This window comes from Sabethes cyaneus, chromosome 1 (genome assembly GCF_943734655.1).
Source record: "Sabethes cyaneus chromosome 1, idSabCyanKW18_F2, whole genome shotgun sequence".
In the NCBI taxonomy this organism is placed as follows: domain Eukaryota; kingdom Metazoa; phylum Arthropoda; class Insecta; order Diptera; family Culicidae; genus Sabethes; species Sabethes cyaneus.
The window spans coordinates 73,431,524-73,448,696 of NC_071353.1; the positions used below are offsets into that span (position 1 = coordinate 73,431,524).

General features: G+C 43.1%; 2 protein-coding genes across 2 annotated transcripts in view; both read left to right on the top strand.

The window, feature by feature from the left end:
- Positions 1-972: 972 nt before the first annotated feature.
- On the top strand, positions 973-1,854 carry LOC128745824 (uncharacterized). Its single transcript, XM_053842896.1, has one exon. The coding sequence runs from the start codon at positions 973-975 to the stop codon at positions 1,852-1,854; it is 882 nt and encodes a 293-aa protein (XP_053698871.1).
- Positions 1,855-2,189: 335 nt separating this feature from the next.
- LOC128745825 (uncharacterized) overlaps positions 2,190-17,173 on the top strand; it is an 82,378-nt gene continuing 67,394 nt past the window's right edge. The window contains exon 1 of the mRNA XM_053842897.1: positions 2,190-3,882. Coding sequence (XP_053698872.1) covers positions 2,190-3,882 — 1,693 coding nt within the window. The remainder of the gene's footprint in view (positions 3,883-17,173) is intronic.

Consider the following 17,173-nt stretch of genomic DNA (forward strand, 5'->3'; position numbering starts at 1 on the left):
TCATAACTCGAGAACTAATCAAGCAAATAGAACCAAATTTGGCACGTGGATGTGTTTGGAGCAACCATTTTTCCTATGATGAATTAGGACCCCTTACCATTTTAGGAGGGGGGCTCCCATGCAAACGAAATACAAATTTCTTCATAACTCTAGAACTAATCTAGCAAATGGAATCAAATTTAGCATGTGGTTGTTTTTGTAGGCAAGAATATTTTCTATGGTGAATAAGGACCCCTCCTCACTTTAGGAGGGGGGGCTCCTATACAAATGAAAAACAAATTTCCTCATAACTCGAGAACTAATCAAGCAAATGGAACTAAATATGACATGTAAGTGGTTTTGGAGGCAAGATTTTTTTCTATGATGAATCGAGACCCCTCTCCTCTTTAGAAAGCGAGTTATGACCCATCTTGCCTTTAAGAGGGTGGGCTTCCATACAAATGAAAATGTCCTCTTATCTCGAGAACTAATCAAGCAAATGGAACCAAATTTGGCACGTGGGTGTTTTTGGAGACAAAATTTTTTTCTATGATAAATTGGGACCCCTCCCCACTTTAGGAGGGGGGGGGGGGCTCCCATACAAATGAAATACAAGGGGGGTTCAGTGTATTGAACGTTCAGTATATTGAACGTTGATAGCTGTGTTTTTACCACCCGCTAAGTTTTCGACATTATTTTACTTGTCTATCGTTTGTTTTATTGTTTTTTCTTTGTGAAGAGTGCTAACGAAGATTGCCTGTGGCATTTTTCAATAGTAATTTTAATAATCGAACACAATCGAAGTGATTCTACGAGCTTTTAGGTGATCTTGTTCGACTGTTTTGTTTACATCTTGTACGAAGCCAGTGCCGGTGCTACACGGAAATAAATCTGCACACTGCGTGTACCTGCTGTCAGAGTGATCCTAAGGGCATCCATATCGGTGGTCGCATACCGTACACTCTAATAAGAATCGATATTTTTCGAGTCAATATGACCAACTGTTCCGCTTGTGACCGCTGTTGTAAAACACTGAAAAAAGCAGATGATCATATTACATGTATGGGTTTTTGCGACCAAGCCTGCCATGTCCGGTGCGCTGGTTTCAACGGCCCGTTCTCGAAGATTCTCCACGAAAACCCCAACCTATTCTGGATGTGTGACGAGTGCGTAAAACTAATGAAGTTTGCGCGCTATAAAAGTGTGGTTTCGTCTCTCGGAAATGTCATCTCTACCGTCATCGAGGGGCAAATAAATGGAATCTCGGAACTCAAAGACGAAATTGTCAGGAATAACCATCAGGTTGCAAAACTTGCCGACAAGGTCAATGCTGCAACCCCGATGCGGATACCGGACCGCGATCGTCCTTCAAAACGTCGCCGAGGTGACTCGGTGACTCCGAATAAACCGGCCACCGGAACGAGGCCCGTCGAGAACCGTGATAAGCTTGTGGTCAGTTCCCCACCCAATTTATTCTGGGTGTACTTGTCGTGTTTCCACCCCACCGTGACCACTGACGTTGTCGAAGGACTAGTTCGGGATGGCCTACAGATTCGGGATGCCATTCGAGTTTTTCCCTTAGTAAAAAAGGGTACTGACCTCCAGTCGCTACATTTCGTGTCCTTCAAGGTTGGCATTCCCTTGAAATACAAAGCTGCGGCCTTGACCCCCGACTGTTGGCCACAAGGAATCGCTTTTAGGGAATTCGACGACGCTCGTTCGAATCCAGCGGTATGGCTTCCCCCTATTCCCACCGCTCCGCCTGCAACTCCAGCCGTTAAACCACCCGGTAACTCTGCTGTCGACACCTTATCCGTGACTCCGATGGCGCTGGACTTTCCAGCCCCTTTAGAGCCGTCGACTTCAGACGCCTAGTTGCTGAAATTCAGGCGATACCGGAATGCATCGAGTACAGCATCATGTAAGCCCCCAACCCCCCCGCCGCAGTCGAGACATTCCCGCCAGCGTACATCAGTCGTTCCGGTCCTGTGTGCGGGTGCGGGAGCCAGGGCTTCCAGACACCCACCCTCGGCAAGTATATCACGCTGAACCGCTATTTCTATGCTGATGCAGTTTACGTTTCCAGTTCTTCAACTACCGGCTTACCAATCCTCGAAGTTCAGCCAACTGATTTCCGCCGGCTCGATGCTTCTGCCAGTTTCAGTCAACCAACTTACACCAGAACACCGGGATGCACTGTTGTTGGCACCATGGACGCCCCCGACCTCCCTGCCGCAGTCGAGTCATTCCAGCCAGCGACCAGCAGCCGTCCCGGTCCTGCGTGCGGGAGCAGTGGACGGGGCGTCCAAAACCCCCTGCCAGGCAAGTTCGTAATTATTGATCCGTACTCTGCTTCCAGTCCTTCGCTTCGCAACCAGGAACCGTACAACCGCACAGAACCCCAACATATTCACTGCTACTACCAAAATGTGAGTGGTATGAACACGAGTGCTGTTGACTATCTGCTCGCCTGCTCTGACAGTCCGTACGAGATAATCGTATTGACCGAAACCTGGCTTGACAATCGTACGTGCTCTCGGCAGATATTTGGGCCTAATTATGAGGTACTCCGTTGCGACCGCAGCATACACAATAGTCGCAAAAGCACAGGAGGTGGCGTCTCGATAGCAGTCCATCACCAGTTCAAAGCGTCTATCGTCGAAAATGACAACTGGCTGCCCGTCGAGCAAGTGTGGGTGACGGTAAAGCTTGCAGACCGGAGGCTGTTCTTGTGTGCACTGTATCTGCCTCCTGATCGCATTCGCGATCCCGTTATTTTGAATGCTCATATGAATTCAGTTACTGCAATAGCTTCAATGGCGTCTCCAGTAGACGAGATAATAGTTATGGGCGATTTCAACCTGCCTGGGTTAAAGTGGCGCGGACGAGGCAATGGTTTCATGTACGTTGACTCTAGCTCGTCGTCTCTATCCCCACTCACTAACGAGTTACTCGACTGCTACAGCACTGCCACCATGCAACAAGTTAACAACATTGCTAACGAAAACGGTCGCTTTCTCGATTTATGCTTTGCTAGTGTGCAAGTTCAGGCTCCCGAAATAGCGATGGCTCATTCCCCTCTAGTTAAGGATGTTCCACATCATCCACCCTTCCTGGTTACTATCCGTCAACAAATACGTCTTGACGTGACTAGTGCACCACCGATCGTCTACTATGATTTCGCCCGTGCGGACTTCAGGGAAATCCAAAGAACCCTGACTAGCATCAATTGGGATGCAGTTTTGGACAATGATGATGTTAATTCTGCCGCAATGACTTTCTCCAACATCCTGAACTACGCTATCGATCGACATGTCCCAAAAAGAACCATGCCCGCTCTGAAGCAGATACCCTGGGTAAACGCTATGTTACGACGTCTAAAATCCGAGAGAAAGACCGCTCTCAAGAAATTTTCAAAATATCGAACGTTGCCACTCCGTAACCACTACCTGTCGATCAACACGCGTTACAAACTATTGATTCGCTCCTGTTTCCGGAATTACCTGAGCAACTTCGAACGTAGACTGAAAAGGAATCCCAAATCCTTTTGGAAGCACGTCAACGAACAGCGGAAGGACAACGGGCTTCCTTCGGTAATGTTCCTGGGTAGTGAAACTGCCAGTAACACAGAACAGATTTCCCAACTATTCGCGCGGAAATTCTCCAGCGTATTTACTGACGAAAGATTGACAAGAGAAGAAATTTCCGCAGCCATCCAGTGCGTCCCCGTACTTAGCAATTGCTTAACTCACCTTTCCATCGACGACGCGATGGTCATATCAGCCGCCGCGATGCTAAAACCCTCTCGTTCTTCTGGACCGGATGATATTCCGTCTGTTCTGCTGAAACAGTGTATCAACGCCTTGGCTGCTCCGATGAGCCACCTGTTCAGTTTATCAATCAGTACAGGTGTCTTCCCAACAATATGGAAATCGGCATACATGTTTCCTGTTCATAAAAAGGGGAATAGGAGAAATGTGAATAACTATCGCGGCATCTCTGCACTAAACTCAATATCAAAACTGTTCGAGCTTGTTGTGTATGCACCTGTATTTGCATTCTTTAAGCAATATGTCGTAGACGATCAACACGGCTTTATGTCCCAGCGGTCCACGACAACCAATCTTCTAACTCTTACGTCCGACGTGATAAAAAGTTTCGACGACCGGTCGCAGACGGACGTTATTTACACGGACCTTTCCGCTGCTTTCGACAAATTGAACCATCGAATCGCCATCACCAAACTGGACAAACTCGGAATTGGAGGCTCGTTGCTACGATGGTTTAATTCCTACCTCTCCGATCGCCACCTAGAAGTTAGTATCGACGGGTTCACCTCCAGACCTTTCACTGCTAGTTCTGGAATTCCACAAGGTAGCCATCTCGGACCTTTGGTTTTCCTCATCTACTTCAACGATGTCAACTTCCTGCTTAAATGCCCGCGACTCTCTTTTGCCGACGATCTGAAGCTGTATGCTAAAGTCGATAGTCCGTCCGACGCCACGTTCCTGCAAGAGCAGCTGCTGATTTTTGCAAAATGGTGCACAGACAACCGCATGCTGCTAAATTCCAACAAATGTGAAATAATTATATTCTCAAGGAAATTGAACCCTCTCGTTTTCGACTACATTCTATCAGACGTGCCTCTACGCCGCGAAAATTGTGTTAAGGACTTGGGAATACTGCTTGACTCTAAGCTCGACTTCAAACAGCACATCGCATATATTGTCGATAAGGCCTGCAGGAATCTGGGATTTATCATGCGGATCGCCAAGAACTTCAACGACATCTACTGCCTCAAAGCTCTCTACACTGATAATAAAACTTGGTTTATAGTACGAAAACGAGCGTTTGTTTTACGAATTCTTTCGTTGTTTTCTACCACGAAGTAGATTCGTAAAATCAATCCTGAATGTTTTGTACATAGTAACAAAGCTATATTCGTACGAATTATTGCATTTTACAAAACGGTTCGTAGATTTTACGAATGCATGAAAAGGCGGTCGATAAAAATATTACTAGATTTCACTATTTTCCGATAGGTGTCAGTATGCTACATTATCGACAAATAGTGAAATCTTTATCACATTATCTCTTAAAAAAGGCTGATTTTATCGGGAATCGAACGCCCGTTTGTCATACTTCTCTACGAACAGCCGACGACGCCGCATACCACAGAACCACAGCTACTGCATACCAAGAAGGTCATAATTGCACAAGTCTATTTTCTCTTCATACAATCTTCTCATCCCGTTTTCGTCGATAATGATGCCAGACAACAACCGTGCATCAAATGGGTCTTGATGCAAGACAGCTACGAATGTGCTCTCGTAAAAAATACGAACCATTCGTAATAACAACATTTGCGGTAGACAATAAGCCTACGAAAGTTGTTAAATAGTATGAAATTATTTGTATCAGGTACGAATATAGTTTTACGACTGTTCTTTCAAAAACGATACGAAATTATATTCTCAGTGTACTGTGCTCTTGTCCGGTCCAACCTTGAGTACTGTGCTCCTGTGTGGAGTCCGTACTACCAAAATGGAGTTGACCGAATCGAGTCAGTGCAGCGCCGATTCATACGTTTTGCACTTCGAAGATTGCCCTGGAACGACCCCTTTCAGCTGCCCTGCTATGAACAACGCTGCAGACTCATCGATCTTGACACGTTGAACACTCGTCGCGACGTGATCAGAGCAATGGCAGTCGCCGACATGCTGACCTCGAGAGTGGATTGCCCATGTCTACTCGCGAACCTCAATATCGCCCTCGCCCAAAGTCGTGTTCTACGCAACGGTCCATTTCTGCGTGTACCGCATCGGCGAACCAACTATAGCACATTTAGCACAATCATCGGTCTGCAACGCCATTTCAATCGATTCACACATTGCTTCGATTTAAACGTCAGCCGCGAGGTACTGAAAACTCGTTTCCTGGCACTAGCACGTAGATTCTAGTTTAAGTGTATTAGTAGGGCCAGTAGGCCTGTTGATATTTTTTATACAAATAAACAAATAAATAAACAAATTTCCTCATACGCGAGAACTAATCAAGCAAATGGAACCAAATTTGGCGTGTGAAAGTTTTCAAGGGCAAGAAAATTTTCTATGGTGAATTGGGACCCCCCAACTTTAAGAGGGGTGGCTCCTATACAAACGAAATACAAATTTCCTCGAAACTCGAGAACTAATCAAGCAACCCAATTTGGCACGTGGGTGTTTTTCGAGACAAATTTTTTTTCTATGATGAATTGGGACCCCTCTCTACTTTAGGAGGGTGGGCTCCCATACAAATGAAATACAAATTTCCTCATAACTCGAGAACTAATCAAGCAAATGGAACCAAATTTGGCATGTGGGAGATTTTTGAGTCTTGAATTTATTTTATGATAGTTAGAGACCTCTTACCCCTGTGGTATGGGGATATGGACTCTCATACAAAAAAAAAAAACAGAAATTTTTGCGAAACTCAAAAACTAATCGAACTCGAGAAGTTCGAGACTCTTCCATGAAACATTAGTCAATAACAAGACTACAAAAATTATCTATAGTAACACTAGATCATTCAGGACGAGACGGCCGCGAGTGTTGCCGGCGACCCACCGTCAGAAGCGCCGCCCACTTTGGGAAGGCAACTCCCCGCAGAAATCACTACTGTCAAGATTTATTTGTTTTCCTAGGTCTACCTGGGTTTCCTGGAACGAGCGACAGCGAATAAGGAGAGGATTGCGAAATGGTACTTTCCACAAAAAAGTTTTCCGTGAAATGGTACATTCCGTTTAAGGTTTTTCGCAAAATGATATTCAGCGAAATGTTATGCAATCATGGCGAATATTACTATCCGCTTTCTGGCTATGCACTGAGGGGACAGGGGAATTGTTTTCTACTTTACTGTGAGGAAAAATTGCAAATTTGTATAGTAAACTACCCATTCCTGGTAACTAATAATCATTAACATAAGCAGCAAATCAGCGTATCTGGCATTTTATACTACACGCTTTTGTATATTTCTTTTTGACTGCATAGGTGTTGTAAATTGGCATCCAAAATTGTATTCAAATTCTTCGTGTCGGTAATTAGCTGTAAATTAGCATTGTCAGCACTATACGAAGGTTATTAGTAAAATAGCTGTATATTTTGCCAAAATAGCATTTAAGTAGCATTTAAGGCGACTTAAATGCTTTTTGGCCTACATTTGAATAGCATTGGTGATGCTTATTGGTTACCTGGGATGCTTTCATAGTTACGTAACTGCCAAAATGAATCTTGCAAAACTCGAGATTGTGACACAGATCATCCGAGATTCATGATTTATGTACAACACAGGTTAGTTTGTGGCAATATGAAGTTTGTCGGGTCAGCTAGTCTATACCTATAAAGAAGGATTTCTGTCTGTCTGTCTGTCTGTCTGTCTGTCTGTCTGTCTGTCTGTCTGTCTGTCTGTCTGTCTGTCTGTCTGTCTGTCTGTCTGTCTGTCTGTCTGTCTGTCTGTCTGTCTGTCTGTCTGTCTGTCTGTCTGTCTGTCTGTCTGTCTGTCTGTCTGTCTGTCTGTCTGTCTGTCTGTCTGTCTGTCTGTCTGTCTGTCTGTCTGTCTGTCTGTCTGTCTGTCTGTCTGTCTGTCTGTCTGTCTGTCTGTCTGTCTGTCTGTCTGTCTGTCTGTCTGTCTGTCTGTCTGTCTGTCTGTCTGTCTGTCTGTCTGTCTGTCTGTCTGTCTGTCTGTCTGTCTGTCTGTCTGTCTGTCTGTCTGTCTGTCTGTCTGTCTGTCTGTCTGTCTGTCTGTCTGTCTGTCTGTCTGTCTGTCTGTCTGTCTGTCTGTCTGTCTGTCTGTCTGTCTGTCTGTCTGTCTGTCTGTCTGTCTGTCTGTCTGTCTGTCTGTCTGTCTGTCTGTCTGTCTGTCTGTCTGTCTGTCTGTCTGTCTGTCTGTCTGTCTGTCTGTCTGTCTGTCTGTCTGTCTGTCTGTCTGTCTGTCTGTCTGTCTGTCTGTCTGTCTGTCTGTCTGTCTGTCTGTCTGTCTGTCTGTCTGTCTGTCTGTCTGTCTGTCTGTCTGTCTGTCTGTCTGTCTGTCTGTCTGTCTGTCTGTCTGTCTGTCTGTCTGTCTGTCTGTCTGTCTGTCTGTCTGTCTGTCTGTCTGTCTGTCTGTCTGTCTGTCTGTCTGTCTGTCTGTCTGTCTGTCTGTCTGTCTGTCTGTCTGTCTGTCTGTCTGTCTGTCTGTCTGTCTGTCTGTCTGTCTGTCTGTCTGTCTGTCTGTCTGTCTGTCTGTCTGTCTGTCTGTCTGTCTGTCTGTCTGTCTGTCTGTCTGTCTGTCTGTCTGTCTGTCTGTCTGTCTGTCTGTCTGTCTGTCTGTCTGTCTGTCTGTCTGTCTGTCTGTCTGTCTGTCTGTCTGTCTGTCTGTCTGTCTGTCTGTCTGTCTGTCTGTCTGTCTGTCTGTCTGTCTGTCTGTCTGTCTGTCTGTCTGTCTGTCTGTCTGTCTGTCTGTCTGTCTGTCTGTCTGTCTGTCTGTCTGTCTGTCTGTCTGTCTGTCTGTCTGTCTGTCTGTCTGTCTGTCTGTCTGTCTGTCTGTCTGTCTGTCTGTCTGTCTGTCTGTCTGTCTGTCTGTCTGTCTGTCTGTCTGTCTGTCTGTCTGTCTGTCTGTCTGTCTGTCTGTCTGTCTGTCTGTCTGTCTGTCTGTCTGTCTGTCTGTCTGTCTGTCTGTCTGTCTGTCTGTCTGTCTGTCTGTCTGTCTGTCTGTCTGTCTGTCTGTCTGTCTGTCTGTCTGTCTGTCTGTCTGTCTGTCTGTCTGTCTGTCTGTCTGTCTGTCTGTCTGTCTGTCTGTCTGTCTGTCTGTCTGTCTGTCTGTCTGTCTGTCTGTCTGTCTGTCTGTCTGTCTGTCTGTCTGTCTGTCTGTCTGTCTGTCTGTCTGTCTGTCTGTCTGTCTGTCTGTCTGTCTGTCTGTCTGTCTGTCTGTCTGTCTGTCTGTCTGTCTGTCTGTCTGTCTGTCTGTCTGTCTGTCTGTCTGTCTGTCTGTCTGTCTGTCTGTCTGTCTGTCTGTCTGTCTGTCTGTCTGTCTGTCTGTCTGTCTGTCTGTCTGTCTGTCTGTCTGTCTGTCTGTCTGTCTGTCTGTCTGTCTGTCTGTCTGTCTGTCTGTCTGTCTGTCTGTCTGTCTGTCTGTCTGTCTGTCTGTCTGTCTGTCTGTCTGTCTGTCTGTCTGTCTGTCTGTCTGTCTGTCTGTCTGTCTGTCTGTCTGTCTGTCTGTCTGTCTGTCTGTCTGTCTGTCTGTCTGTCTGTCTGTCTGTCTGTCTGTCTGTCTGTCTGTCTGTCTGTCTGTCTGTCTGTCTGTCTGTCTGTCTGTCTGTCTGTCTGTCTGTCTGTCTGTCTGTCTGTCTGTCTGTCCTGTGATCCTTATAGAATCAAAAACTACTGAACCAATCGGCGTGAAAATTTGCATGTAGAGGTTTTTGGGGCCAGGAAAGGTTTTAGTGATGGTTAGAGACCCCTCCCCCCACTAAGAGGGGGGGCTCCCATACAAATGAAACACAAATTTCTGCATAACTCGAGAACTAATCAAGCAAATAGAACCAAATTTGGCATGTGGGTGTTTTCGGTGACAAGAATTGATTCTAGGGTAATTTGAGACCCCTCCCCTCTTTATAAGGGGAATTATAACTCCTCTCCCCTTTAAGAGGGGGGGTTTCCATACAAATTTCCTCATAACTCGAGAACTAATCAAGCAAATGGAACCAAATTTGGCATGTGAAGGTTTTCGAGGGCAAGAAAATTTTCTATGTTGAATTAGGACCCCTCCTTACTTTAAGAGGGGGGGCTCCTGTACAAATGAAATACCAATTTCCTCATAACTCGAGAGCTAATCCAGCAAATGGAACCAAATTTGGCATGTAGGTGTTTTTGGAGGCAAGAATGTTTTCTATGATGCATAAGAACCTCTCCCCACTTTAGGAGGGGGGGCTCCTATACAAATGAAATACAAATTTCCTCATAACTCGAGAACTAATCAAGCAAATAGAACCAAATTTGGCATGTGGGTGTTTTCGGTGACAAGAATTTATTCTATGGTAAATTGAGACCCCTCCCTCTTTATAAGGGGAATTGTAACTCCTCTCCCCTTTAAGAGGGGGGGCTTCCATACAAATTTCCTCATAACTCGAGAACTAATCAAGCAAATGGAACCAACTTTGGCATGTGAAGGTTTTCGAGGGCAGGAAAATTTTCTACGGTGAATTAGGACCCCTCCCCACTCTAAGAGGGGGGGCTCCTGTACAAATGAAATACAAATTTCCTCCTAACTCGAGAACTAATCAAGCAAATAGAACAACATTTGGGATGTGGGTGTTTTTTTTAGTGACAAGAATTTATTCTATGGTGAATTGAGACCCCTCCCCTCTTTATAAGAGGAATTATAACTCCTCTCCCCTTTAAGAGGGGGGACTTCCATACAAATTTCCTCATAACTCGAGAACTAATCAAGCAAATGCAACCAAATTTGGCATGTGAAGGTTTTCGAGAGCAAGAAAATTTTCTATGGTGAATTAGGACCCCTTCCCACTTTAAGAGGAGGGGCTCCTGTACAAATGAAATACAAATTTCCTCATAACTCGAGAACTAATCAAGCGAATTGAACCAAATTTGGCATATGTGTGTTTTTGGAGACAATTTTTTTTTCAATGATGAATTGGGACCCCTCCCCACTTTAGGAGGGGGGGTCCTATACAAACGAAATACAAATTTCCTCATAACTCGAGAACTAATCCAGCAAATGGAACCAAATTTGGCGTGTAGGTGTTTTTGGAGGCAAGAATTTTTTCTGTGATGAATTAGGACCTCTTCCCACATTAGGAGGGGGGCTCCAATACAAATGAAATACAAATTTCCCCATAACTCGAGAACTAATCAAGGAAATAGAACCAAATTCGGCATGTGGAGGTTTTTGGAGGCAAAAATATTTTCTACGGTGAATTAGGATCCTTCCACACTTCAAGAGGGGGGGCTTCTACACAAATGAAATACAAATTTCCTCATAATTCGAGAACTAATTAAGCAAATGGAACCATATTTGGTATGTGGGTGTTTTTGGAGGCAACCATTTTTCCCATGATGAATTAGGTCTTCTTACCTTTTTAGGAGGGGGGGGGGGGGCTTCCATTCAAACGAAATACAAATTTGCTCATAACTTTAGAACTAATCAAGCAAATGGAACCAAATTTAGCATGTAGGAGATTTTTGAGTCTTGAATTTATTTTTTGATAGTTAGAGACCTCTCACCCCTGTGGTAGGGGGATATGGACTTTCATACAAATAAAACAGAAATTTTTGCGAAACTCAAAAACTAATCCAACTCGAGAAATTCGAGACTCTTCCATAAAACATTAATCAATAACAAGACCACAAAAACTATCTATAGTAACACTAGATCATTCAGGACGAGCCGGTCGCGAGTGTTGCCGGTGACCCGCCGTCGGAAGCGCCGCACACTGGGGGGCTTGCAAAACTCGAGAAGTGACAAAGATCATCCGAGATTCATGATTTATGTACAACACAGGTTAATTTGTGGCAATACGAAGTTTGTCGGGTCAGCTAGTATACCTATAAAAAAGGATTTCTGTCCGTCTGTCTGTCTGTCCCTATGTTCCTTATAGAATAGAAAACTACCGAAGCAATCGGCGTGAAAATTTGCATGTAGAGGTTTTTGGGGCCAGGAAAGGTTTTAGTCATGGTTAGAGAATCCTCCTCCTACTAAGAGGGGGGGGGGGCTCCCATACAAATGAAACACAAATTTCTGCATAGCTCGAGAACTAATCAAGCAAATGGAACCAAATTTGGCATGTGGGTGTTTTTGGAGACAAAAATTTGTTCTGTGATGAATTGGAACCCCTCCCCACTTTAGGAGGGGGGGCTCCTATACAAATGAAGTAGAAATTTCCTCATAACTCGAGAACTAATCAAGCAAATAGAACCAAATTTGGCATGTGAAGGTTTTCGAGGGCAAGAAAATTTTCTATGGTGAATTAGGACCCCTCCCCACTTTAAGAGGGGGGGCTCCTGTACAAATGATATACAAATTTCCTCATAACTCGTGAACTAACCAAGCAAATGGAACCAAATTTGGCCAAATTTGGCACGTGGGCACGTGGGTATTTTTGAAGACAATTTTTTTTCTATGATGAATTGGGACCCCTCCCCACTTTAGGAGGGGGGGCTCCTATACAAATGAAAAACAAATTTCCTCATAACTAGAGAACTAATCAAGCAAATGGAACCAAATTTGGCATGTGGGAGTTTTAGATGGCAGAAATTTTTTCTATGGTGAATTACGACCCCTTCCCCTTTTAAGAGGGGGAGGGTCTCCCATACAAATGAAATACAAATTTCCTTATAATTTGAGTACCAATCAAGCAAATGGAACCAAATTTGGCATGTGGGGCTTTTAGGGGACAGAAATTTTTTCTATGACGAATTAAGACCCCTCCCCTGTCTAGGAGGGGGGCTTCCATACAAATGAAATTCAAATTTCCGTACAACTTGAGAACTAATCAAGCAAATGGAACTAAATTTGGCATGTGGGAGATTTTGGAGTATTTATTGAATTTATTTTATGATAGTTAAGGACCTCTCACCCCTGTGGTAGGGGGATATGGACTCTCATACAAATAAAACAAATTTTTGCGAAACTCAAAAACTAATCGAACTCGAGAAATTCGAGACTTTTCCATAAGACATTAGTCAACAACAAGACCACAAAAACTATCTATAGTAACACTGGATCATTCAGGGCGTGACGGCCGCGAGTGTTGATGGCGACCCGCCGTCAGAAGCGCCGCCCACTGGGGGGAGGGAACGCCCCGCAGAAATCACTACTGTCTAGGTTTATTTATTAGAACCATATTTGGCATGTAGGTGTTTTTGGAGGCAACCATTTTTTCCATGATGAATTAGAACTTCTTACCTTTTTAGGAGGGGGGGCTCCCATACAGACGAAATACAAATTTTCTCATAACTCTAGAACTAATCAAGCAAAAGGAACCAAATTTAGCATGTGGTTGTTTATGATGGGGGGCTCCTAAACAAATGAAAAACAAATTTCCTAATAACTCGAGAACTAAACAAGCAAATGGAACCAAATTTGACATGTAAGTGGTTTTGTAGGCATTTTTTTTCTATGGTGAATTGAGACCCCTCCCCTCTTTAGGAGGAGAATAATGACCCCTCTCCCCTTTAAGAGGGTGGGCTTCCATACAAATGAAATACAAATTTCTTCATAACTCGAGAACTAATCAAACAAATGGATCCAAATTTGGCATGAGAAGGTTTTTGGAGGCAAGATTTTTTTCTATGATGAATTAGGACCCCTCCTCTGTTTAGGAGCAGGGGCTCCCATACAAATGAAATACAAATTTCCTCATAACTTTAGAACTAATCACGCAATTGAAACTAAACTTGGCATGTGGTTGTTTTGGGAGGCAAATTCTTTTTCTATGGTGCATTGGGAACTGTGCACCTCTCCCCTCTTCAGGAGGTGAACTATGACCCCTCCCATACAAATAATATATGTACAAATTTCTTCATAACTAGAGAACTAATCAAGCAAATGGAACCCAATTTGGCATGTGATGGGTTTTGGAGGCAGGAATTTTTTTATGATGGTTTTAGTCGCCTCACCCCTGTGGTAGGGGGATAAGGACTCTCATACATATAAAACAGAAACTTTTGCATAACTTAGAAACTAATCGAACTCAAGAAATTTTAGACTCTTTCATAAAACATTAGTCAAAAACAAAATCGCCAAAAACTATCAATTAGGTTTATTTGTTTTCCTAGGTCTACTGACCACCATACTTTTTTTTCAGTTGGGTCCGAACGAACGATAGCGAGTATGGAGAGAATAACCCCTGCGAAATGGTACTTTCCATGAAAACATTTTCCGTGAAATGGTACATCCCGCGTAAGGTTTTTCGCGAAATGGTATCCCGCGAAACTCTATATTCCGCGTTATGGTCAACCGAGAACTGGTGTACCGCAAAACGGTATGCGGCGATATGTTATATAACCATGGCGAATATTTTAATGCCATCCGCTTTATTTTGTCAGGCTACGCAATTGGGGGAGTTGTTTTCTACTTTACTGTGAGGAAAATTTGTATATTATACCACCCATGAACTCCTCAGAAACTTGCAAAACTCGAGATTGTGACAAAGGTCATCCAAGATTCACGATTTATGTGAACAACACAGTTCAATTTGTGGCAATACGAAGTTTGTCGGGTCAGCTAGTAGTATATAAATATATAGTATAAAGGTATAGAAATCACTCGGAATACCGGAAATTGAAGAAAGGTCCAGCGGGCCGAATGTCTCATACCATTCGACTCAGTTTCGAAAACTGAGCATTTTCTCTCTGTGTGTGTGTGTGTGTGTGTGTGTGTGTGTGTGTGTGTGTGTGTGTGTGTGTGTGTGTGTGTGTGTGTGTGTGTGTGTGTGTGTGTGTGTGTGTGTGTGTGTGTGTGTGTGTGTGTGTGTGTGTGTGTGTGTGTGTGTGTGTGTGTGTGTGTGTGTGTGTGTGTGTGTGTGTGTGTGTGTGTGTGTGTGTGTGTGTGTGTGTGTGTGTGTGTGTGTGTGTGTGTGTGTGTGTGTGTGTGTGTGTGTGTGTGTGTGTGTGTGTGTGTGTGTGTGTGTGTGTGTGTGTGTGTGTGTGTGTGTGTGTGTGTGTGTGTGTGTGTGTGTGTGTGTGTGTGTGTGTGTGTGTGTGTGTGTGTGTGTGTGTGTGTGTGTAACGCTTTCAATCTCTCACTCACTTTTGTCCGAGGTGGCTGGACCGATTTTAATGTTCGTAGTGTCAAATGAAAGGTCGAGGTGTCCCATAGGTCGCTATTGAATTTCATACTGATCGGACTTTTAGTTTAAAAGTTATGTATAAAAATATGAAAAATATGGGGCTTCATTATCTCATAGGTCCCTTAACTTTTTTAAATAAAATTGATTGCATATGAAAGCGGAGCCTTTCAAACGCTTAACTTCCAAATTTCATGATGAATGGGCTTGTGGTTTGAAAGTTACATAAAGAAATGTGATGCAAAAGTATTTAAAACATATTTTTGTTACATATAAGCATTAATTCAATGGGAACTACTTCACAATTTATTGTTAGGGTATGTTGCTACATCGTCTTAATTGCCTATTCCCGTCCTATCCAATACAAATTATTAAAAATATCAGCATTTTTATGACACACAACGCAAAACTAGTTATTCCATAATATTTTAATTAGTTGTCTATCATACGCGATCAATCAAAGTGAGCTGAGATCTATTTAAATGCTTTTTACCATTAAAGAAGTCCTACCAGCCAAATTTCCTACGTTTTTTCATGCGACGAAGAAGACAATGTCGACTAATCGTTTTAATTTCCGTCATTCATAAATGAAAGTAACTCACGCAAGGCATTGTCGTTATTCTACAGCCAGGAAAACTTGCCTGACCTGCAGAAATAACATGTAGAATAACATTTGTAGAATAACATTTGTCATGCCGTCCTACACAAATATTTGCGCGTTAGCTTCGTAAACATTGTTGTGATTTTTAGTTCGGACGATGAAAAATTTTGATGGGCGGATTTTAAAACGGTACGACGAATTTTAGCAATAAAGTCAGTTGCGTAATTTCAATAATATGCTTTAATAGTCGCTTTTCAGTGATTTCAAAGCAAAAAGAATTTTTTAATCGAGCAAAAAAAATATGGATTTTAGGCATTTTTATTTTAATTTGAAACGTGAAAACCAAATCTATTCTTGCTTTTAATACATACGTTGTTAATTTCAATGCAAAAATCTACCAAAAAAAGATAAAAACAAAAGAAAATTTTTTTGGCCGATTTTCGGAAATCCCGCATTTTGAATTTCCATTTCTATTTCATGCTAGAAGCGTTAACTAAACTCGTACACTCATTTTTCAAGGTTTTCAGGCTGTAGAGCGCACAGACAATCTATACCTATAAAGAAGGATTTCTGTCTGTCTGTCTGTCTGTCTGTCTGTCTGTCTGTCTGTCTGTCTGTCTGTCTGTCTGTCTGTCCTGTGTTCCTTATAGAATCAAAAACTACTGAACCAATCGGCGTGAAAATTTGCATGTAGAGGTTTTTGGGGCCAGGAAAGGTTTTAGTGATGGTTAGAGACCCCTCCCCCCACTAAGAGGGGGGGCTCCCATACAAATGAAACACAAATTTCTGCATAACTCGAGAACTAATCAAGCAAATAGAACCAAATTTGGCATGTGGGTGTTTTCGGTGACAAGAATTTATTCTAGGGTAATTTGAGACCCCTCCCTTCTTTATAAGGGGAATTATAACTCCTCTCCCCTTTAAGAGGGGGGGTTTCCATACAAATTTCCTCATAACTCGAGAACTAATCAAGCAAATGGAACCAAATTTGGCATGTGAAGGTTTTCGAGGGCAAGAAAATTTTCTATGTTGAATTAGGACCCCTCCTCACTTTAAGAGGGGGGGCTCCTGTACAAATGAAATACCAATTTCCTCATAACTCGAGAACTAATCAAGCAAATGGAACCAAATTTGGCATGTGTGTGTTTTTGAAGACAAAATTTTTTTCTATGATGAATTGGGACCCCTCCCCACTTTGAGAGGGGGGGGGCTCCTATACAAACGAAATACAAATTTCCTTATAACTCGAGAACTAATCCAGCAAATGGAACCAAATTTGGCATGTAGGTGTTTTTGGAGGCAAGAATGTTTTCTATGATGAATAAGAACCTCTCCCCACTTTAGGAGGGGGGGCTCCTATACAAATGAAATACAAATTTCCTCATAACTCGAGAACTAATCAAGCAAATAGAACCAAATTTGGCATGTGGGTGTTTTCGGTGACAAGAATTTATTCTATGGTAAATTGAGACCCCTCCCTCTTTATAAGGGGAATTGTAACTCCTCTCCCCTTTAAGAGGGGGGGCTTCCATACAAATTTCCTCATAACTCGAGAACTAATCAAGCAAATGGAACCAACTTTGGCATGTGAAGGTTTTCGAGGGCAAGAAAATTTTCTACGGTGAAATAGGACCCCTCCCCACTCTAAGAGGGGGGGCTCCTGTACAAATGAAATACCAATTTCCTCATAACTCGAGAACTAATCAAGCAAATGGAACCAAATTTGGCATGTGTGTGTTTTTGAAGACAAAATTTTTTTCTATGATGAATTG